At 45.5% G+C, this 24,652-nt stretch overlaps 1 protein-coding gene across 1 annotated transcript in view; it reads left to right on the top strand.

The window, feature by feature from the left end:
* Positions 1 to 24,652, top strand: part of POU2F3 (POU class 2 homeobox 3) — a 62,768-nt gene that overhangs the window by 3,682 nt on the left and 34,434 nt on the right. Inside the window, exons 2-4 of the mRNA XM_054005517.1 lie at positions 2,934 to 2,987; positions 3,760 to 3,828; positions 20,153 to 20,187. Of these exons, the coding sequence (XP_053861492.1) occupies positions 2,934 to 2,987; positions 3,760 to 3,828; positions 20,153 to 20,187 (158 nt within the window). The remainder of the gene's footprint in view (positions 1 to 2,933; positions 2,988 to 3,759; positions 3,829 to 20,152; positions 20,188 to 24,652) is intronic.

The raw sequence follows: 24,652 nt of genomic DNA, 5'->3' as shown, positions 1-24,652 counted from the left end.
GGCCCTGTCACTGGCCGCTCACCGAAATTACCAGGTAAGCTGTGCCTGTAGGAGCAGTATACACGCAGCGTGACTGGCACAACTCAGGATCAGGTCCTTTATAATGTCTCAGCACTGGCATCTATTTATAGTGAAACAATCATAAATTTATTACTAAAAGTAATTTAGGATGGAGATGGATGGCAGGAGAGAGATCACTTGATCATTACCTGTTGGTACACTCCCTCTGGGGCACCTGGCATTGGCCACTGTCGGTAGACAGGATACTGGGCTAGATGGACCTTTGGTCTGACCCGCTACGGCCGTTCTTATGTTCTAAAAGTTAAGATTTAAGAGTTCTAGTGAGTAAGAATTATAAGTGGAAATAGAAATAGTTGCACAGGCAAACGGCAATCCAAGGGCTATGCTTATCAGTGGTTTCTTTTCCTATATAACAAAGTAGATTTTTTCCCAAGGAGTCATTCTTTGGAAGAGCTGCTAGTTTTCAGTCAACCAGGATCCAAGCATTCATGAACATCCCAGGCCCGTCAAGAGGTTTCCCCAATGCCTGGATCCCAAAATGTGTTACTTGTCCTCCAGTACTAGTCCAGTGAACCTTTGAAGTGCACCCTCAGATAAGACACTTCTCCCCCTGGCTTGTTTGTTCCTGTTAGCTACACCTCTTGCTGGTCTTTATTTGCATGCAGTTCAAAGTGGACACAGTCATACCAGCAAAAAGGAGTGTTTGCCAGTATAGCTTATTTTATTTGTAGATCTGATATAAACTAGACTGGCAAAAGCACTATGCATATAAGCTGCATCTCCACTAAGAGGATTTGCTGGGAGATCTATATCCATTTAGCTACGCCAGCAAACCTTTTCTAGTGTAAAGTAGACCACAGTGACTGCATTTAACTCAGGACATCCCAGTAGCTGAGGGCTTTAAAACAGATCCACATCATCATTTTCCCCATTTATTTTTATTACCCTGCTTATTCTGTGTGAAATGTCCTACCTAGCAAAGCTGTAGTGGAAACACGAAGCCGTAGGAAGATTATGAATTTAAATTGGCTTCCAGTCTAGCAGCAGACTTTATCTGGAGGAATTGATTGCTGCAAGTTTATTGATGTGTCTATGTTTTATCATGTCACATTTTTATTGGGAGGGCTCTTAAGCTGTAAATAAATAAGTGTTTCCTTTTGCACAGAGCAGACTGGCATCTCATTAGCCATCTACAGCTGGGTTTATTTCTCACCAGCTTTTGAGGAATCCTTCGAGGATGTCAGCTGCAGCATTTCCAAAAATCAGGAGCCAGTTGCCCCCAACAATCATGAGATCGTCTTAAAAACCACAAGATTAAAAAAAGTGGTTTTTGGGAGGGGGGAGGGTATTCGATTTTTGCTGTTTGAGCCTGTAGGAGGGGTGTCACATTTTCTGCTTCTCAACCGCAAGGGCTAGAAATGTACTTTAATCTCTGAAAACTACCTGAGTCCAGGAGCTGGGGCTTTAACAGAAGCAGCCAATATCACAAAGCTGGCAAGAAAATCATGACAGTTGGCAGCACTGCAGCTGGAACCAGCCATCCGAGCCCAAAAAATTACAAGAGGGCCTGAATCTTCTCTCCCACTGGTGTAAATAAGGAGTAACTCTCCTAAACCCAATGGAGTTACGTTGCTGCACACAAAATCCAAATCCACATCCGAGATCAGTGGTTTTCAACCCGTGGTCCACGGATCCCTGGGGGTCCACAAACTATGTCTAAGAGTTCCAAAGGAGTCTGCATCTCCATTCAAAACTTTTTAGGGGTCCGCAAAAAGGTTGAAAACCACTGTCCTGGATGCTCAAGAAATACTAGGCATTTTTAGGGGGGGGGTTAAACTGTTTTAAAAAAACGGCATTTTTGTCCAAATGGAAATTTCCATGTTAGTTTTGGATTAATTTTTTGGGTGGTGGGGGGAGGTCGATGCAAAACCCATTTTTTGCTTGTTTGTTTTTAGTTTTGGGAGCTTTATTGTTTTTGTTTTGATGAAACCGCAAAAACTTTTGAAGAAAAAAATTTTTTTTTTGACAAAACAAAAATCTGTTTGTTTTTGTTTTTTGTCAATAAGTTTCATGGGAGTAAAAAACACTTCTCAACCAGCTGTTGCCTCAATCTCAGCCTGGGATTCTGGGTAGGACGGCAGTACAATTGGTTATATTCTTATTCCCTAAAGACCCCAACCAAAATCCAGGCCCAAATGGAGTTTTGGTAAGAAAGAAACCCCTTCCGCCCACTTTTTAACTTTTATTCCGGTAGAAAACAGCTTTAAAAGTGTGTGTGTTACTTTTCTCCTCCACCAAAATGAAATCTAATTTTCCATTTTGAAACCTTTTGTTGGCCATGAAAAATGTTGACCACAATAAGAAAACTTAAATTTGGTCAAAAAAGGCATTTTCTATCGAAAAAATAAAAGCTTCATTGGAATATTGTCAAGCAGCGTTAGCATTAGTAACACAGGGGAGTGGATATGAAAACAGTATTGATTTCTTCTCTCTCCTTGCTGCATGAAAATAATTGGTTTATGTTTTTTTTAAAAAGTTTGCCTGATTCAGGCAATGTCTCTTTAAGGGGAAGGTTTCCACCTGCTTCTTTTATCCAGGCCAAACCATGGGTGCATGTAGCTTGCACATGGTGGTGGTATTACCTCATGCAAATCAGCCTATCTCCTCAATGGGGATTGGCTGCTGGAAGCCTATGCAAATTAATCAGTTTGTTCTTTTTTTTTTTATTTGTCCAGCTAGGTTGGAAAGAGTTAAAATTCTCCTGGAAGGCGGAAAGGGGGGAGTCCATGTGAATTTGACTATAGTATTCTTCCTTCTTCAACTGATTCTGTGCTTTGGCTCTTTAATAAGAAGACGACCTATACGGCAAGTTAGGGCAAAGTTGACTATTTCTCCCCTTCCCTTTCTTTCAGCTGTCCCTGAAGAAGGTTCTGATCTCAGGCGTGGTGGCAGCTGTCACTTTAAGGGTAAATGTTTGATTTATTGAGATAAAAAGGGCTCCGGCAGAAATGCTGGAGTTAGATGGCAGATTGCTCTGATTGTCTTTGGGATGTCACTATGCCATGAAGTGGCACACTCTGTTTTTGGAAGTTAAAGAACAAACATGGGGCAGGAGAAGTTTGGAGGGGAGCCGTGATCAAGGTGGGAGTGGGACGGAGAGAGGCAAATTGAATTGGAGAGGTAACTGGCAGGAGAGCGAGAGACTCCCCTCTAAAGTATTCCCTCTTCTGCTCCATCTCATCATCACTGTGCGCGCCTCTTTAGGGACCATCTTTACTGTATGTTTTGTACAGCACCAGACGCATTGTCATTGCTGAATGAACAATGGGCGAGGGGGAAAGAGGTCAGGAGAGTCAGTGATTGTGCCCCAAACTGAGGAGCAACAGTGGAGTCCTTTCTCCCTGGTTAGCTCAGTCAAGAAACCGGTGTAATAAACTCTGGGGAGAGGCCAATAAGGAAAGGGGAGCTCGCACCCCGATTGCCACTCTGATGCCAGAAATGAACGACGCAAAAGGTGAGAAGCACAGTTGTCTATTGAGGAGGGGGAAAGGAATGAGGGAAATGCGGAGAGCAACAGGAGGGAAAAGGCATCCTCGGAGCTGATGAATATTCTATGTTGAGGAAGCAAGAATTTGAAAGTCTGATGGCTTATTGTAATTACACATTGATTTGTGTTGTTCAGTGGAAGCCACCGTGTGCCTGGGTCTGTTATTAAAATCAGTTGTGCCTTCTTTTCAGCACTCAAGATGAGTGGCAATGTGGCAGACTCCACAGAAGCGCGCAACGAACCCGACCAAGTGGAACCAGGTAAGAGACTATCCCAGGACGTGGGGTGCTCGAGGCGGGAGGCATGCGTTGTTGGATGTTGTGTTCTGTGCTTTGCGTCTGACTCCTCAAACCAGCTTGTGTGTTGGTCAGGAATTCACACTGGGGTAAATCTGAGCTCACCCCCAGGTGGGAATGAAAGATCTTTTCTTAATAGCTGTTCACCAGTTCAAAGCTCAGTAATGTTCATCATGATTAAGCACTGAAATAGATCCAATGGGCAGTCAAATGGGTTAATAGTGTTAATATAATCTTGAAGTACCCACCCTTGCACAGATAACTCTTTATTGTATTTCAGGGCCTATTCAGGAGTCTTTACGCAGACAAAACTCCCAGGGTCACATTCCTGCTTGGTGTATATGCCACTGGAATGAGTAAAGTAACAACAGGGATTACTCTGGTGTTCATTTTACTCCAGTGCTCCCTGAATATGGATTGCTGATGAACGGGGCCTTTAGCTTGATTTTTTTTTTAATGCAAATTTAACACAGATTTGTACCGAATCCTCCAGTCCCACTGGAGGAGAGTGTGCAATATACCGGATGTGTCACTTTCATATTTTACAATATTCAAGCAGGTTCCCATTGACTATAATGGGCTTTGACTTCAGGACAAAGATTCCAAAGAGCTCTGGGTCTTTGGCACTCACAACTGGGGCCAGGTTTTCAAAAGGGCTCTGCTTCCACTTAGGCGTCAAAATGTGCACCAAAATTTCAAAACGTTCTGAGAACCCAGCAGCACCCGTTGTGACATAGCCAGCTATTCCACAGATCTTGGTATGACATCACCTAGCCAATGTGCAGGGCTCTTTTGCAGCGGAAGTCAGTGAAGAATCTCTATCTGCATTACCACAAAAGAGAGTTTCAAATGCGAACAAAATAATTGCATTATAATAGGACGCGAACTAGTCCTTTATTCAGAAGTGGAAAAGTTCTATCGGGTTAGCCAGGAACGCCTCCTTTAGTTAGTGCAAATTTCTATGTGGAAGGGTTAGAATCCTCACTTCACTGAAGTCAATGTCAAAAGTCCCATTTCAGTGATGCTAGGATTTCACCCCAGATTTTCAAAAGAACGCAGGGCTAGATTTTTAAGTGTTCCATGCTCACAATGTGGGCCAGATATTCAAAACAGCCCTGCATCCAATGCGCAGCCAATCTGGCCCATTGTTATGGTGTCTACATAGGTGTTCAACTCTTGTGAAATTCTGGCCCTATATTTCCTGGAAGATAGCAGCAATCTCTTTTTAATTGTTTCAAGCCCGGGGAACTTTAGCTCATTACATGAGTCAAGCTCTCTTTCTAGTATCCGTTCTTTACACAGTGATTGGGCCTGATTTTGCTCTGTTGCACTTGGTTAATTGCAGAGTAATTTCGGCTGAAGTCAGTGGTGTTGAATTGATATGAAACTTGTATAGCTGAGATCAGAATTGAGCTCACTAGATATAATACGTTCATTTTAAATTAGCTTAGTAACTAGCAGTATTTAAACAGGAAAATAGTGCTGAATTGGAAGTGAAAGTGCACAGGTGAAGCACCTTTATTTAAAAAAACATGAATGAATAATCGGAGCTGACTGAATATTGCTTTAAGGGCCTTGAAGCCATGTAGAGAAATAAAAATCTGTAAAGATCTTGTATTCAGTGGTGGAGGAAATGCTTCTGTTCAGTCAGAAGCAACAAATTGGTTGTTAATTTTTTAGAGACTCTCTTAATGCAACCTCTGTAGCTGCCTGCTATGTTCAGGGTCTTTAGAAGTGAACAGCCTAAGGGGAGACTGAGACAACATGTGAGCAGATACTGCAGTGAAATTCTAGCTTCTCAGTAAGAACAGGAGTACTTGTGGCACCTTAGAGACTAACAAATTTATTAGAGCATAAGCTTTCGTGGGCTACAACCCACTTCTTCGGATGCATAAGGATGCATAATGCATATGCATCCGAAAAAGTGGGTTGTAGCCCACGAAAGCTTATGCTCTAATAAATTTGTTAGTCTCTAAGGTGCCACAAGTACTCCTGTTCTTTTTGAGGATACAGACTAACACGGCTGCTACCCTGAAACCTAGCTTCTCAGTGTTGTCCCCCAAGACCTTTGCCCCTGCTACAATAAGCCATCAAGCCTGGATCCTGTGAATTGCTAAGAGCTCTTGGCCCCCATTTCTCCCCAAAACCACAATAGACTATAAGGGTGCTCAGCGCGGGATCGGGCTTTCCGGCTAAGTTTTGTGTGTCAGATCTCTCCGCTGATGCCAATGGATCTAAGCCAATTGAAGGGATCTGGCCTATATTTGATTCTTTAAAAACTGTTTTTAGCTCTTATTCTGTGAATTAATAAATAACCAGACACGTTTACTGAACTTCCTGAAAAGTTCATTTTATTTTCACAGATTCACGCTGCCAGGGGAGGGCTATTGCTATTCATAATAGTAACTTATTTTGCTTACGAGCTCCCCATGGAGAAGTCCCCTTTGAAAGGCTTGTTAATTCAGGGCTGGTTTTCTTCCATTTTTAAAAGATCTAATAAGTTGGAACAAACCAAACAACCCCCCAGGTATCTTGTCTCCTCCCAGGAAGAGTTACCCAGCTACAAATATTGTAACTATAAAGAATGGAAAAGTACTAGGGCCAGATTTACAAACACCTAAAGATGCAGATAGGTGCCTATTGGGAATTGCATTTATTTTCATTGACTTTTAATGGGAGTACGGCATCTGGGACTTTCTTAAGTGCCAAAGCAGGTTAGGCACGTATCTGCCTCTTCAGGCATCCAAATATCTCGGTCGATCTGGCTCTAGATCTAAAAAACAAAGCTAAAGGCTCTGATGGGAATTGTCAACAAAAGCATAACTCATGACTTTTCCCCGTGTTACCAGAACTTGCTGAAATATGATGCTTTATTTTCACTGAGGGGGAAAAAAATATTAACTTATTAATCTGTTTTCATTTTGAAGTGTTCCAAATGGACCCATTTTTTTATTTTCTTTTTCAAAATTTCCTACATATTGTCTATTTCCCCCACCAAAGAAGTTAGTGAAATTTTTCCTTTACCAAAAGCCCCTCCAAAAACTGGTGCTAACTATTTAGCTATAAACCCCTTTGAATTTTTATTTTGTAAAAAAGCATGACGTTTTTGATGCAAGAGGAACCATTTTGACAATGTCGACAGTTTGGGATGAGAAAGTTTTGTTTTTAAAAAAGGCATTTCCTGCCTTCTCCACCACAACAGCAACAAAAAAACTTCAAAAATTTCAACCCGCTCAGTGTTACCCCCAGCCACTTGGGTGCATCTTCAGCTCCCCTTAGTGCTAACAGGAGGTGAGAGTGCTTAGCACCTGACAGCAGTGGGTTTTTTATTGCAGTGTAGACCTACTCTCCGTGCACTAGCTCAACTAAAGGTAGTACGTGTATGTCTCCTTGAGCTGTAAATTACACCTCCAGCTGCAGTGTAGATGTACCCTCGGTGACTTACCTGAGCTCACTCAAGAAGTCTGTGATGGAGCCAAGAATTAAGCCTGGGTCTCCCAAGACCTAGGCTAGTGCCCTAACCACTGGACCATCCTGCAACGCTTACTACCAGGAGTAATTCCTCTGACTCCAATGGAGCGCCTATGCTAACGAGGGCTGTGCTACATGGCCAACTCATAGGGGCTGGGACTGCGTCTTACTGTGTGTTTGTACTGTACCTACTACGATGGAGTCCCTCCTCTGGGGCCTCTAATGGAATAAGTGTGTGCAACATCGCCCGGCTGGGCTGGGGACTTCCCTTGTCTTTTTCTGTAAGGCACGGCTGTGGGGCTGTCGAAATACTAAATGAAATCATCATAATCCTGAAATGAGCGGGGGGGGGGATGGATAGCTGCAAACGAAAATATGGGGGTTAGCGGAGGGGACAGACCCCTCTGGTGTGCTGGATCTGTTGGTCTGGGCTGAGAGACAGTGTGTCTTTTCTCTGAGAGAAAGAAGGCAGCACGAGGGAGCGGAGCTTCTGCGTGCGTCTTTCTCTCTCATCTCCTCCTTTTCCCGCCTGTCCCTTGGTGCATCTTGAGCCCAGTTCGTACAGGGGGAATTGACACAGGCCATGCCAGCAAATATCGGGTTGATTCCAAAGGGAGTGGAGGGGTCTCAGCACCAATCAGCGTTGCCCCTGCTCTCCAAGCTAGCAAGCAGAGGGCTGCACCGTCCGGTGGTTGTCTAAACCACCAGTATACGGTGTCATGAAACGACTAGGTGAGCCTCTCCTTCCTTTAAAAAGAAGAACAGGAGTACTTGTGGCACCTTAGAGACTAACAAATTTATTAGAGCATAAGCTTTCGTGGACTACAGCCCACTTCTTCGGATGCATATAGAATGGAACATATATTGAGGAGATATATATACACACATACAGAGAGCATAAACAGGTGGGAGTTGTCTTACCAACTCTGAGAGGCCAATTAATTAAGAGGAAAAAAAAAAAAAAAAGAAAAAAAAAAAAAGAAAAAAAAAAAAAAAACTACAGCCATCTACAGCCTCAGAAACAACCCTGACATCATAATCAAAAAGGCTGACAAAGGAGGTGCTGTCGTCATCATGAATAAATTGGAATATGACCAGGAGGCTGCTAGACAGCTCTCTAACACCACATTCTACAGGCCATTATCCTCTGATCCCACTGAGGATTACCTAAAGAAACTACACCATCTGCTAAAAAAACTCCCTGACAAAGCACAGGAACAAATCCGTACAGACACATGCCTAGAACCCCGACCAGGGGTATTCTATTTGCTACCCAAGATCCATAAACCTGGATATCCTGGACGCCCCATCATCTCAGGCATTGGCACCCTAACATCAGGCTTGTCTGGTTATGTAGACTCTGTCCTAAGACCCTACGCTACCAGCACTCCCAGCTATCTTCGAGACACCACTGACTTCCTGAGGAAACTACAATCCATCGGTGATCTTCCAGAAAACACCATCCTGGCCACTATGGACGTAGAAGCCCTCTACACCAATATTCCACACAAAGATGGACTACAAGCTATCAGGAACAGTATCCCTGATAATGTCACAGCTAACCTGGTGGCTGAACTTTGTGATTTTGTCCTCACCCACAACTATTTCACATTTGAGGACAATATATACCTTCAAGTCAGCGGCACTGCTATGGGTACCCGCATGGCCCCACAATATGCCAACATTTTTATGGCTGACTTAGAACAACGCTTCCTTAGCTCTCGTCCCCTAACGCCCCTACTCTACTTGCGCTACATTGATGACATCTTCATCATCTGGACCCATGGAAAAGAAGCCCTTGAGGAATTTCACCATGATTTCAATAATTTCCATCCCACCATCAACCTCAGCCTAGATCAATCCACACAAGCGGTCCATTTCCTGGACACTACTGTGCTAATAAGCGATGGTCACATCAATACCACCCTATACCGGAAACCTACTGACCGCTACACTTACCTACATGCCTCCAGCTTCCATCCAGGACACACCACACGATCCATTGTCTACAGCCAAGCTCTAAGATATAACCGCATTTGCTCCAATCCCTCGGATAGAGACAAGCACCTACAAGATCTCTATCAAGCATTCTTAAAACTACAATACCCACCTGCTGAAGTGAAAAAACAGATTGACAGAGCCAGACGAGTACCCAGAAGTCACCTCCTACAAGACAGGCCCAACAAAGAAAATAACAGAACACCACTAGCTGTCACCTTCAGCCCCCAACTAAAACCTCTCCAGCGCATCATCAGAGATCTACAACCTATCCTGAAAGATGATCCTTTACTCTCACAGATCTTGGGAGACAGACCTGTCCTCGCTTACAGACAACCCCCCAACCTAAAGCAAATACTCACCAGCAACCACACATCACTGAACAAAACCACTAACCCAGGAACCTATCCTTGTAACAAACCCCGATGCCAACTCTGTCCACATATCTATTCAAGTGACATCATCATAGGACCTAATCACATCAGCCATACCATCAGGGGCTCGTTCACCTGCACATCTACCAATGTGATCTATGCCATCATGTGCCAGCAATGCCCCTCTGCCATGTACATTGGCCAAACCGGACAGTCTCTACGCAAAAGAATTAATGGACACAAATCTGACATCAGGAATCAAAATACTCAAAAACCAGTGGGAGAACACTTTAACCTGTCTGGTCATTCAGTGACAGACCTGCGGGTGGCTATATTACAACAGAAAAACTTCAAAAACAGACTCCAAAGAGAGACTGCAGAGCTAGAATTGATATGCAAACTAGACACAATCAACTCCGGTTTGAATAAGGACTGGGAATGGCTGAGCCATTACAAACGTTGACTATCTCCCCTTGTAAGTACTCTCACACTTCTTATCACACTGTCTGTACTCGGCTAGCTTGATTATCACTTCAAAAGTTTTTTTTTTTTTTTTCTCTTAATTAATTGGCCTCTCAGAGTTGGTAAGACAACTCCCACCTGTTTATGCTCTCTGTATGTGTGTATATATATCTCCTCAATATATGTTCCATTCTATATGCATCCGAAGAAGTGGGCTGTAGTCCACGAAAGCTTATGCTCTAATAAATTTGTTAGTCTCTAAGGTACCACAAGTACTCCTGTTCTTCTTTTTGCGGATACAGACTAACACGGCTGTTACTCTGAAACTTCTCCTTCCTTTGTTCGTGTCAGGCCTTTGCTGTGCACTATCTGCTCTGATCAGAACTGTGGGTCACACCAGGCAGAGCTGCTACTTTGATTTCGCTGGAGCTCAGTCGGGATTGTGGGGTGGGGGAAGCCAAGGTTTAAACAAAAGTGCAACAGGGAAACACTTCAAACACAACTGTCAGCAACTGAATGGCTGCAGGCACTGGGAACATCTTCCATCCCCACCCCGCTCCACCTGGCAAGTGGGGAGCTGCACAGCCTCACCGGAGACCAGGGCGAGCACAACTCGTGGGCATCCTAGAACAAGGAAGACAAAGCAGCGGAGCCCTCTGCAGCCCATTCTTCCCAGCTTCGGGTGCGCCCTGCAGGGCCCTCCTGGACAGTCCATGGCTCACTGCATGGCTTTGTGCTGCTGTGCTGAAGCTCAGTTCCAGAAAAGAAAAAAAAAATTGTCCAGATTTGTGAAATGCAGCGGCCCCACCTTTGGGAGCAAGGTGGCCCGGTTAGAAAACTGGACTGGGAGTGAGAGGTCCTGGCTTCTCTGGCTCACTCTGCTGAGGACTTGACTTAGACCACACGCTGAGTTATTTAACCCGTGTGTCTTTGTTTTCCCCATGAAGCGCTTCCAAGAGCCCAAGCAAAGATCTGGCCAATTGAGCACCCCACCTTGCGTCCAAGGCAAATGAATTACAGGTGCCCGACCTCTCTGATAATCCGCTCCTGAGGAGACTGTTTCCCTTGATTTGGGAACCACTGTTCTCCCTCTTGAATCCTATCCTGGCCTCATATCAACATCCTCCCACTGCCCAGTGTGGGTTACAGGTCCTCCTCTGTGCCCATCTGCAGACGATGTGAGTTGTCACAGCCCCAGCTAGGGAGCTTCAGCTCAGGTGTTCTCCAGGCTGTTGGCCAAAAGGGTGGCTATCACCCAAACTTTACTGACAGGAGACTCAAGAGACTGGAGGCAGTTCCTGAGATGGGAGACAATCTCTGCCACCAAAGCCACCGCACCAGGCAAAAACCTCACAAGCCAAAAGCTCTCCCCTTCTCTACTGTCCACACGTAATTGCTTTTGGAAGTCCCAAGTGCGTTAATCTCTCTCGACTCTGCTGGGTGCTTAGGGGATGGATGGTCTTGCAAAGAGGGCAGGGCAGCTTGGTTCAATCCCCATCTCTGCCACAGACTCCCTTGGGTAAGCTCAGTGCCTCAGTTTTCCCATCTGTAAAATGGGGCAATAAACCATTCTCCCTCCTTTTGTCTAGTTAGATTGTAAACTCTCTGGGGCAGGGATTGTGTCTCCCTATGGCTATGCTTATACTGCAGCTGGAAGTGGAATTTCCTGCTCAGGAAGACATACACGTGCTGGCTTTGATCAAGCTAGTGCACTAAATATAGCGGTGTATCCCCTGCTAGCTGCCCACGTACAATCCTGTCCCCTGACCCTTGGTACGTACTCAGGCAGCCAGCCATGGCTACGCTGCTGTTTTACCCAGCTGGCTCAGTCAAAGGTAGGGAAGGTCCATCTATACAGACCCGGTGCAGACATCCCCTTAATGTCTGAGCAGCACCTAGAATAATGGGGCCCTGATAGCTGTTGGGGGCCGAAGGTGCTGCTGTTCATAATAAGGGTCAATGTAAAGCTAATTAGCTCAAGACTCAATGGGGTAGGGAGTCTTCCACCTCTAGGTCCGTGGTTCAAATGCAGGCCAAGGGAACAGTCCTCTCAGACTCTTACTCCCCGATGGCGGTACGACGACTCCTGTGAAGTGAGTTGGTGGGTTCTCAGTCCACCGGGTAGTGCAAAGGGGCTCCCATCCCACCATCCCGTGCAACTCCCCTCAGCACCCCAATGAGTTCCTCTGCCTCTTCCGCCCTGCACCGCAGAGGGATCAGCCCCAGGGCGGGGCCCAGATCAATAAAGGCAGACACAGCCAGCAGTGAAACAGCTAGTTGCTAGGGCGCAGGGGCCTGCTCAGGATTTGCATACGGCTGCTGATTTCCATAGTGCAGCTGGGTCTGAGGCAGGAGAAATTTCCATAAGCCCAGCTCAGAGGCAGTTGGGGTGTGGGGAGAGGCATAGGAGGGGGGTTATTTGAAATTCAAATGAAGGTGATTAGGGGGTTTTACATCCTCAGGAGGGGAGAGGACAAAAGGAGGGGGACAAAGGCTGCTTTTATTCTAATCAGGACGTTATCAGAGGGGGGTGAGGACACCCTGTGCTCTCGGAAGAGCAGGGGCATTGTGGAAGGGCAGGCCTGCTTGCCTCTTCTTCCAGACTCCTGTCCCTACCCCTGCAAACCGAAACAGTGCCCATGGGAACAAGTCCTGCTCTGGGGGGTTTCCTTCTGGAACCTGCCTGCGTCTCCCCCCCACGTCCCCCTGCCTCCTCCCCTCATGTGGAGATTGTGGGTCTATCTGGCAGGAGAGGGACGTGGAGACAGGTGTTCTCCGAGGCGTTTGTCTACGCAGGAGAGGTGCACAGGTTTAACTTAAACCAGTTTTTAACCTAAATGGGTTTAGCTCCACCAAAACAGGCCACTCTCAGCCCTGGGAAAAGCTGGGGGGTGGGAGGGTGTATTGCACCAGTTACATCAATCGATTGGAATTCACACCTGTAGCATCTCTTCCATGTAGACCAGCCAGACTCCAGGTTTGTCCATTAGGTCATTTGTTAATTGACACCCGAAGCCCTGCCCGGCTTCCTCAAGAATCCTATGGATCCCTCCAGACATGTTTCTTAAATCTAACCTTGAAGAGGGGGTGATTCCAACCAGGGATGCAGTGATGTAAGCGCAGCATGCCACCCTCACCCCCTCTGCCCCCCGTAGTAGTGACTGCAGTATCGAATGTACCTACCGCTCTCTGGTGTCTCACTCCTCTTGCTCAGACCTATGCTGCCCCTCCCTGGTATCTCACTCACCTTCTCCTCTCTCTTCTTCTCCCATAGCCTATCCCTACCTACTATCTGCTCACCCCTCTGTCCTGCCTTCCTACCCTGGGGAACTCCTTCAGCCTGGATAATGTGGGAGGGAAGCATCTGTCTCTCCTTCTCCTTGCCACCCTGCAGCCTTGCTCCTGAGCGCATCTCCCTGCACTGGGTTGACTGGCCATGTAAAGGAGGAAGCTTTAAAGGCACTCCAAGAGTCAGACCATTAATGGGGAGTGGCAGGTGCTGGTCTGCCAACACTCCAGTCAATAAGATTATTCATCAGCAAGGCAGCCACGTTCCCGACAGCAGGAGAGAGGAGCGAGGAGGTGTTTCTTTCCTGACTCTGGTGCCCTTTTTGAGAGCTAGCTACCCTGTGCACCAACTACTAATCGTGCTGGCTGTGGAAACAGTAGCCCGGGTTGTCTTTTGCACGGAGATATGCCTGGCACAGGCAGGGGTTGAAAGGGGGTTGTCAAGCAGCAACTTATGCCTCCCTGCTTTTTCTGGCACGTTTGCTCTAGCCCCGTCCCTCATCTTAAACTTACACCAACTGGATATGATCTCTAGGGGATCATATGCAAGCTGTAAATTGTATAGCACAGGCAAACTCCATCCAGCATACTGCCATGATGTGTGTGGGACAGTTGGTGTAGGAGCTAACGATACCACTTGGTGCCAGCTGATTTCTCCCCCACACTGAGGATGCTCTCTGCTGGCCATTTAGGGCCAGATTCTGCCACTTAGCAATGCCTGAGTGGTGCACGACAGCCAGCACAGAAGGAGAAAATCTGGGCTATTAATTGAAGTAACTGGAGGTAAGGTGATTTACACCAACTGAGGATCTGTCCCTTTATGTTTAGCAACAGAATAGTAAAATTGGGGCATCTTTTTGCTCTGTGATTGTACAGCGCCTAGCACAAGGGGCTCCTGGTCCGGACCAGGGCCCTAGGCATTGCCACAATACACCTAATAAGAAGAAGTGGGCTGTAGTCCACGAAAGCTTATGCTCTAATAAATTTGTTAGTCTCTAAGGTGCCACAAGTACTCCTGTTCTTCTTTTTGCGGATACAGACTAACACGGCTGTTACTCTGAAATAAAATAATGTAACATCCCTGATTGACATGGTTATCACTGATATAGCTGTACTGTATGGCATCAGTTTCCAACCATTTATTAGTACTGTTACTTATTTGTACTCGGCTATCATCCAGAGACATCAAGATCTGGGTCCCCTTGTGCCAGGAACTGTACAAAGGCATAGTAATGGGTCATCTCTTCCCCAGTGAGCTTACAATGTATGTTCAAGGGATGGTTGGCTCAAATTTGGCCCTATATGTAGATTATAAATTAATGAACGTTAACAAAAATGGAATATGTATAGAAATGTTTTCCTGCATTTTTGTTTGTTTAAACCAGCCATTCCCTTGTGTAGATGCCATTCAAACATAGCCTCTTTGTTCTAATGCATGAGACCAGGAAAGTGAAAATAACTAGCAGCAGGGAGTGCCCTGGGAGACTGTTGTCTCAGTACTTTGTTGACTTAGAGCGATACTCTATGGGAGGCAATTTGGCTTAATGTATAGCGTAATGGGCTGCAATGGGTCTGTCCCAGCCCTGCCACTGGATTGCTGGCTGAATTTGGGCAAATCCTGTCACCGCCTAGTGCCTCAGTATCCCTATCTGTAAAATAGGGATAATGATGCTGACATCCTCCACGGTAAAGTGCTTTGAGATCTACAGATGAACATGCTGTATGACAGCTAGGTGATGGTATTAGCTCAGCCACAAGTTGATGGTCTGGATGCAGGAATCACTGGGTAAAATCTGTTGCCTATTCAGATTAGATGATGGTCGCTTCTGGCCTTAAACTCTATGAATTGTCTAAGCTGAGTGAGATGCAAAAACAAACCAATGTAAATACCCAGGAGCCTATTTGACTTTTACCATTCTTTTCATTTTGACCATCAAATTCATTTGTCACCATAAGTAGGAACATTTTATTTGTTCAGTTACTTTTAACTTGATGCTTAATAGAAGAGTCCATTTCAATGCAGCTAAGAGGTTTTGCTCCTTTATAACATCTGACTCAAATGCCATTTATAGCTCTAATGATTGTTGCTGGGGGCTTTTCCTTCCCCACTGCTGAGTGAGCATTGAATATCATGTGATAGTCGACATGATGGAGCTGATGGGAGCAGCAATCATGTCAATAGACAGTCAATTAATGTGACCAAGCCAATTTCCTAACCATTTGTTTCCAATATATAAATCATCCCATTGCAATAATTTTCTTCCTACTGCCCCCGTGTGATGCTGTAATGACATTTTACTGTATAAATAATTGCAGCTAGCACACTTAACGTGTGTCTGGCATTGTTCCTTCCTTGACATTGTTCCTCTTTCATTGTTCAACTGCACAGAACGTAATTCTCCAAAGCAGCACATGGAAAATCTGTTCCCCCAGTGAATTCCCCAGCTCTTCCTTATAAAGATTTAACTTGCCATTAGTGTGCAGTCCAAGTCCAAAATTTCCTAGTGACCAAATCCCCTTCCATTCTGTACAGCTCACTCAAAATGTAGGGTGAATTAATTTAGGTTTTGGGGGATGGGTTCTGTCTACAACCCTGGTCGTGTAATCAGTATGTTGCCAACAGGTTGCTTTCTTGGCAAACTGATGCCCCCTGTAGGTGACTAGCGCATGGTCTCAGAAGATGTTGTAAGATTGATTGTTGTGTCATGAGGTAATTATAGCTTGTGTTTTCTTGACTCTTGATTTCTTTTCTCTCCATTGCCGCGAGAGCTGGCTGCCTCCTGTACTTCTCTATTTGTCACAAATAGGAAGTTTAAGAGGCAGAGAAATTCTGCAAATGAAACATCTCTGCCCATTAGCCATATCGTAGACCTGACCCAGCTCCTTCATCATGAAGGGAAAAGGGAGAGAAGACTAACTAACCCAAGGAGTTAGCAGTAATCGATCTTATGCTTTAACAGGGGAACAGCAACAGAATTTCACCCAGCATGCCCACTGCCTCACATGAGAAGCTTAAAATGCAAAGGGATGCAACCCAGCCACCCCAAGAGAAGCCCAGTATCTTGTTTTCTGACACTGGCCATATCCAATGGATCACCCCATCCTATGCTTGTTGACACCCCCAAAGAATTCTAGTAGATTGGTGAGACGTGGTTTCCCTTTACAGAAGCCATGCCAACTCTTCCCCAACGTATCTATGTATTCTGGTAATTCTGTTCTTTAATATAGTTTTAACTAATTTGCCTGGTACTGGAGTTAGCCTTACCAGCCTGTATTTGCCAGGATTGCCTCTGGAATCTTTTTTAAAAATTGGTGTCACATTAGCTATCCACAAATCATCTGGTACAGAGGTTAATTAAAGCAATAGGTTACATACCACAGTTGGTAATTCTGCAATTTCATATTTGAACTCCTTCAGAACTCTTGGGTGAATACCATCTGGTCCTGGTGACTTATTGCTGTTTAATTTATCAATTTGTTCCAAAACTTCCTCTGATGACACCTCAGTCTGGGACAGTTCTTCAGATTTGTTACCAAAAAAGAATGGCTCAGGTGTGGGAATCTCCCTCACATCCTCAGCCATGAAGACCTATGCAAAGAATTCATTTAGCTTCTCCACAATGACCTTGTCTTCCTTGAGTGCTCCTTCAGCACCTCAATTGTCCAGTGGCCCCATGGATTGTTTGGCAGGCTTCCTGCTTCTGATGTACTCAACAAAATTGCTGTTTTGAAGGATGCCTTTTTGTCTCTAACTGCTTCCTTTACTTTGTTGTTTAGCCGTGGTGGCATTTTTTGTCCTCTTACTTTTTTTAAAGAAAATTATTGTTTGGGGTGTATGTATAGTTAGAGTCTGTATTATGGTGTTTTTTAAAAGTTTCCATATGGCTTGCAGGCATTTCACTCCTGTGACGGTTCCCTTTTTTGAACTACACAAAAGTGAGGACGCTAATAACATGTAAATTAAAAAGAAGTTAAATGCTACTGTGGTGGGTTTCTTTGGTATTTTCCCCCCTACAAAGATGTTAAATTTAATTACATCATGGTTGATATTACCGAGCAGTTCAGCTATATTCACCTCTTGGACCAGATACTGTGCGTCACTTAGGACTAAATCAAGAATTGCCTCTCCCCTTGCGGGTTTCAGGGAAAGCTGTTCCAAGAAGCAGCCATTATTGGTGTCTAGAAATGTTATCTCTTTATCGCATCCTGAGGTGCCATGCTCATAGACGACATCGTTGAAATCCTCCCTTATAATTGGGTTTTCTGTTTTTGTAGCCTCTCTCTTCTCCTTCAGTATTTCAGTCACTGTCACCATTGCATATTCCCACTGCTACACTCTTATTAGTCAAGCGTGACATTTCTGTCCCTAGAGTTTCTGTGGTACTGTTTGATTCTTTTAAGATTTTTACTATATTTGACTCTATGCTTTCTTTCACATACAGTGCCTCTCCCCCACCAGCATGATCTCTTCTGTCGTGCCTACATATTTTTGCACTGGTTGTGATGGTGACACCAGGGATCCAAATGGGGGTCGTGCTGGTTGTGATGGTGACAGCAAGGATCCGAATAGGGGTTGCATTGGTTGTGAACTGACCACGCTGTTTGTTTGACTTTTCGGTTGTAAACAAAACACTCCTGGCAAAAAATCCGGCCGGAACCCTGCTGCGGCTCTCCCCTCCCATCCCTAGAGAAACCTCCCCAGGCAAACTCGCACCAGAGCTGGTGCCAGCATTATGCAAAGCAGCCACATACCTGCTGGCTGCCAGGTGAACCAGGGAGAGGAGTTGGCTGTTCGCCTGAAGTGTTACTGATAGCCAACCATGATTATTCCTTCCAACCTGAGCACCCTCAAAGTGGGAGTTGGGGGAAGTACTCTGAGGGTGGGAGGAAACGTTCTCAAAGCACGACAGCCCCTCATCTCAGTACTGGGCGCTTTCCCAGCTTGGCACACACCCTCATGATTAAAGAGGGCCGGACTCACTCTGCCAGTTCAGACCTTGCTTGGAAATGAAGGGTTCCAGCTTTAGAGCAGAACTCCAGGCTTGGGAGGTTTAGGTTCCTTCGGAATCTGGCAGAGCACCAAGAGTAGGGTGACCAGATGTCCCGATTTTATAGGGACAGTCCTGATATTTGGAGCTTTTTCTTATATAGGCTCCTATTATCCCCCACCCCCTGTCCCAATTTTTCACACTTGCTGTCTGGTCACCCTACCCAAGAGCCAGGCTCTGAGCTGATCTAAAGCAGGGAAGCACCACTGAAGCTGATGGAGCGGCGGGTGTTTGACGGCAGTTGAGGATCTGACTCGTTCGTGTGCTTTTCTTTCTGGTTGCCTGATGCTGGGCAAGACTAGATTTCAAACAAGGATCCTTACTGCTTGCGCAGCATGTTCCTCTAGTGAGATTGAAGAGGATACTACAATCGTGCAAGCCTGTGTAGATCGAAACTAGATAGAAACATGGATTTATATTAGTAGTTCTTGGGAAATCATTGGCTTAAATAAATGGAAGAAAGATTTTTTTTTTTTTTTTGCCTAACCTCAAACTTATTTTCAAAGGAGCCAAAAGGAGTTAGATACCCAATGCCCATTGACATTCCCATTGGGTGCCTAATCCCCTTAGGCTCCTTTTGCAAATCCAAGCCCAGATGTTTTGTAAAAACTAACCCTCCCTCCCAGCTAGTGTCTTTTATAGTGAGATAACTGAGTCCAAGAGCCTGTAAAGACCTTGAAGGAACAAAACAGAAAGGGACGGGTAGTGGCTAGGCAGACACAGCTGCCTGTGTTTGGAGGGAAAGCGCAGGAGGAGGAAGGTGTGAAGCTGAGAATGGCGGCACCTATGGATTAGACATGAGCTTTTGTTGGAGAATTTGGATCCAGGACCTGAACTCTCTAATGTTTGGGATCCTGCTCTGGGAGGTTTGGCTCAAGCCGTTGTAGAGATTGGCTGAAAATTCATGTCCAGTTTTGGAGTCCAAGTTCCAATGAACTCAGGGATTTGGGTGAGGAGCGGGTAAGATGTTGATCATCCAAGGGAAATGAGTGAAGGCCTGTGCTGTATCTTCGGGTTGGATCCTGTCTGATTCCCCTTGCTTTTGCCTAGCTGCCTTTGAATCAAGGAGTCGCCTTTTTTAGCACAACCCCCACAGCACCTTCCATTCCCTTAGATCTCCTGTAATTATTCAGGGCCACAAATTCCCTCAAGAATTGCAGGTGAACCGCCTCATCACCTGTTTGCCAGCCTCTCCCACAGCTTCTCTGCGTTTGCTATCTAGTTGTCGGAAAGCCAGGGATTAGGGAACACCCTCCCTCAGTAACCTCTAAGGATGTTGCTTGCTCCAAGCCCCACCTCTGCTGAGCTCCCCCGTGACAGCGCAGTGGGGGCATCACCCGGGGAGAGCTGGTTCTCTTTATTTCAGTAAAGATTTGGTACCTTCGGAAACCATTGAGTTGCGCAACAGCCACCTTTGTAACTGCCTGGTCTTATTTTCATTGCCTCCATCCTGCCGCCCCATCTCCCTGCCTTTGTTTGTCACGCTCACTTGTTGCATCTTGTCCTGCACTGAACGGTGTGCTTGTCGGGGAAACGAGCGGGTCTTCATGTATGTTTGTACAGGGCCGAGCGCAATGAGGCCTGGTGGGGGGTCTAGGTGCTATAGCAACACCAAGGTTCATTCTTTTTTGTTCTTCTCTGTTGTAGGAAATGAACGAAATGGGCTGGACTTTAACAGACAGGTAAGATCTACCAAACATTCCTCTCCTTTTGCAAGGCAGGTCATTGCATTTGCTGATCTCGTTGGGTCCCCAGGAACTGTCCTTCGTGGGTCAGAATGACTGATGCCGCTTCTCTGTGTTGGCCTGTCTAGTCCATAGTCCATTTGTTGATTTAAGATTTTGTTTAAATCCACGTGAACTTTTTTTTTTAATCATGCTATGAAAGGGATTTTCGTTCCATTGAGGGAGAATCCAGCCTCGGCTCCAGGGTGCCACAAACGTTCTATTGTGTGTGACGTTGTCGCCCTCCGCCCAGAGCATACGTGTCTGGGTGCACGGGGCCGATGCACCTGAGTGTGAGGGACAGGCTTGGTGAGGGTGGTTTGAGTTCTGGCTGTGCCTGGGTCAACAGTATTATTTTCCTGGGATGGGGAGCTGAAAAGCCACAGATTCCCCTGCAGATTTCCCTTTGCAAGATAGCAGGGGGCAGGAACATCAGACAAACATAGACTGCCCTGATATTTTAAAAGATCTATTTCCAGATATAAGTGAATGAATCTGGACAGGAGTGGGTCTCAAGAACTGTCTCCTTTGCCCCCTCCCCTGGACTCTTCCCTGCCACTGTATTGTAATCAATGTTAGGTTCCTGGTTGTGGTATCTGCTAGGGCTGTCAAGTGATTAAAAAAATTAATCGCGATTAATCGTGCTGTTAGTAATAAAGTACCATTTATTTAAATATTTTTGGATGTTTTCTACCTTTTCAAATATATAGATTTCAATTACAACACAGAATACAAAGTGTACAGTTCTCACTTTATATTTATTTTTTATTACAAATATTTGCACTGTAAAAAAACAAAAGAAATCGTGTTTTTCAGTTCACCTAATACAAGCACGGTAGCGCAATCTCTTTATCATGAAAACTGAACTTACAAATGTAGAATTATATACACACACAAAAACTGCATTCAAAAATAAAACAATGTCAAACTTTAGAGCCTACAAGTCCACTCAGTCCTACTTCAGCCAATCGCTTAGACAAATAAGTTTGGTTACAATTTGCAGGAGATACTGCTGCCCACTTCTTGTTTACAATGTCACCTGAAAGTGAGAACAGGTGTTCGCATAGCATGTTGTAACTGGCATCCCAAGATATTTACGTGAAAGATGCATTAAAGATTCATATGTCCTTTCATGCTTCAACCACCATTCCAGAGGACATGCGTCCAAACTGATGACGGGTTCTGCTGGATAACGATCCAAAGCAGAGCAAACCAACACATGTTCATTTTCACAATCTGAGTCAGATGCCACCAGCAGAAGGTTGATTTTCTTTTTTGGTGGTTTGGGTTCTGTAGTTTCCACGTCGGAGTGTTACTTTTTTAAGACGTCTGAAAGCATGCTCCACCTAGGGTGACCAGATGTCCTGATTTTATAGAGACCGTCCTGATTTTTGGGGTCTTTTTCTTATATAGGCTCCTATTAACCCCACCCCCGTCCCTATTTTTCATACTTGCTATCTGGTCACCCTAGCTCCACCCCTCGTCCCTCTCAGATTTTGGGTGCTTAAGCCTTGGGTTGAGTGCTGTAGCTATCCTGAGAAATCTCACATTGCTACCTTCTTTCCGTTTGGTCAAATCTGCAGTGCAAGCGTTCTTAAAACAAACAACATGTGCTGGGTCCCCATCCGAGACTGCTATAACATGAAATATGCGGCAGAATGCGGGTAAAACAGAGCAGGGGATGTACAATTCTCCTCCAAGGAGTTCAGTCACAAATTTAATTAACGCCACGTGTGGCCGATATAATAGGCAAGGGGAGGCAGTGCCTCTCCTAGTGCAGCCGTCCCTGCCGCCCCACACCAGGGCTGTGGTGACCCCCCCACCCCGCCTCTTCATCTCCCTGCTCTGACCCTTCCCCAAGGCTCCCAGGGACTCCTGCTGCTACCTGATCCGTCTTCTTCCTCTCTGCTCCTCCACTCCCCTTTTGGAGGTCCCCACAGCTGCCTGCAGCTTCTCTCCTCCTCATTCCCCCTCCACATTGTGTGTGTGTGTGTGTGTGTGTGTGGATGCGAGTGGCAGGCAGGGGAGTGAGGAGGCATAGGGAGGGGATCCCTGAATAACTTTTACACAGGTGAAAAAGCCTTCCAGAGATCTTGTAGCCAATCACTGAAACTGTTAAAGGGCCATTAAAGTGGTAATGAAGCCATTTAACAGGCATTTGCCAACGGCCAGGAAGCCTTTCCCTTTGGCCACATTCAGCTGTCTTTTCTATTGTAGCAAAATGTGTTATTTGGGGTTAAAAACCGTTTCCAAATTCTTGATCTAAGCGTTTTATTCAAACCCAGTTTAAGTAAAGGAGTCTGGCAGGGAATTGTGTGTAAGAGAGGTGATTAAACTACTGCCATAATGCAGGCTGTCAGTGACAGGCTTTTTCAAAAGGAGAGGTTAGGCTTCAATTTGGCGCAGGTGGCGTGAAAAGCCACGACTCTCTATATACAGTATACACCGATCAAACTCCCTACCATGCAGAGGAGAATCCATCTGGCAATTGATCTATAGCTGTTGCCTGTTCAGTTCCCTTAGGGAATGTTGTTAGTGCTTTAAGGTGAAGAAGGGCAGGGTCTCAGGCGGGGAGGGAGATCACCAGCAGGGTGAGGAGGCAAGCAGCAGGTTGGCGAGCGGCAGGCGGGTGGGGGAGGAGGTCAGTGGAGGGGGGACTTTACTGGGGGGGTGAAGAGGTGAGCGGCAAGTCAGCGGTGGGAGGGGGCAAGGGCAGGGCCTGGGGCAGAGAAGGGATGGAGCATGGGCGGGGCCATGGACAGAAGAGGCAGGACAAGGCGCTCGCCTCCCCCAGGGGAAGTTTCACCCACCATCCATGATTAACACATTACTTTTTTAACGAGTACCATCAGCATGGAAGCATGTCTTCTGGAATGGTGGCTGAAGCATGAAGGGGCATACGAATGTTTAGCGTGTCTGGCATGTAAATACCTTGCAATGCCAGCTACAAAAGTGCCATGCAAACGCCTGTTCTCACTTTCAGACTACATTGAAAACAAGAAGCGGGCAGCAGTATCTCCCATAAATGTAAACAAAGTTATTTGTCTTAGTGATTGGCTGAACAAGAAGTAGGACTTAGTGGACTTTAGGGTCTAAAATTTTACATGTTTTTGTTTTTGAGTGCAGGCATGTAACAAAAACAGCTACATTTGTAAGCTACACTTTCATGATAAAGAGATTGCATTACAGTACTTGTGTGAGGTGAATTGAAAAATACTATTCTGTTTATCATTTTTACAGTGCAAACACTTATAATAAAAAATAATATAAAGTGAGCACTGTACACGTTGAATTCTGTGTTGTAATAGAAATCAATATATTTGAAAATGTAGAAAAACATCAAAAATATTCAATAAATTTCAATTGGCATTTATTGTTTAACAGTGCAATTAATCACGATTACTTTTTTTGAGTTAATCACATGAGTTAACTGCGATTAATCAACAGCCCTAGCATCTGCAGCCATGGCATCTCTGATTGTCCAGAGATTTTTGAAGACCATGTTAAGAAATCCCCCCGAATCTTGAGTCCCAGGTCAAAACCCTCAGGTGAGGCAGGTAGAGTCAGCACTTCTTACACTGTAGATCCCAGCTCCTAAAATGCTGTAGGGCCTTCTCTAAAGCTCATTGAAGTCAATGAGAGAGACTCCTACACTGACCTCTGTGGTCTCTGGATCAGATCCTCAGAGCCCAAAGGAGGTGGAAGCCTAGAGACAGATGTGGGAGGCGGCAGATTTGTGAGTTAGCTCTGGCCTCTAGCCATAGGGTTGGGGAGGGGAAAGCCATAAGAGGCTGGGGCTATCTCAGGGCTGTCATTAGGGATCTGAGCAGATGTTGCATATGTGCAAATTCATCACCCTGGTGATGGACAGGCTGTTCTCGTCCTTCCCCTTTCCCACTGCACTCTCTGCCCCTCAGGGTTTGCCCTGGTGGTTTCCATCTGAGAAGGTGTGAGTGGGCCATTTATCTGTTTGTTTGCCTTGGCTCATCTGGGCTTGGGTGGATCAGTCCCTCCCCATCAAAGGTGTCTTGACACGCTCAGTTATCTTCCATTGGAAAACCACACTAAAAACAAAAAAGCCTTGTGGCTCCAACTCTGTGGACTCCAGAACTGATGGCAGGGAACTTCTGTGAGCCAAAGGGATCACCTGAGTGGCTCAGAACTCGTCGTAAGGGAAAATTCCATAGATAGAAATAGGCAACGAACGTACGTTGTGCCAGATCTAAAGCCACTTGAAGTCAATGGAAAGACTCTCATTGATTTCACCAGACTTTGGATCAGATCCAGAGGCTGCCCTGGACCTCATTGGATTGGGCCCTACTACGCTGAATGATTTACATCAGAAATGCAGACTCAGCAATGGGCTGTTTCCCCATAGACTCCCCAGTGCTGGCCAAGCCATCTAGACAGGATTTCTTTGTAA

The sequence above is a fragment of the Malaclemys terrapin genome, chromosome 15, assembly GCF_027887155.1.
Source record: "Malaclemys terrapin pileata isolate rMalTer1 chromosome 15, rMalTer1.hap1, whole genome shotgun sequence".
Classification (NCBI taxonomy): Eukaryota; Metazoa; Chordata; order Testudines; family Emydidae; genus Malaclemys; species Malaclemys terrapin.
The sequence above is the reverse complement of the archived record's forward strand: the minus strand, read 5'-3'. Positions and strand labels throughout refer to the sequence as shown.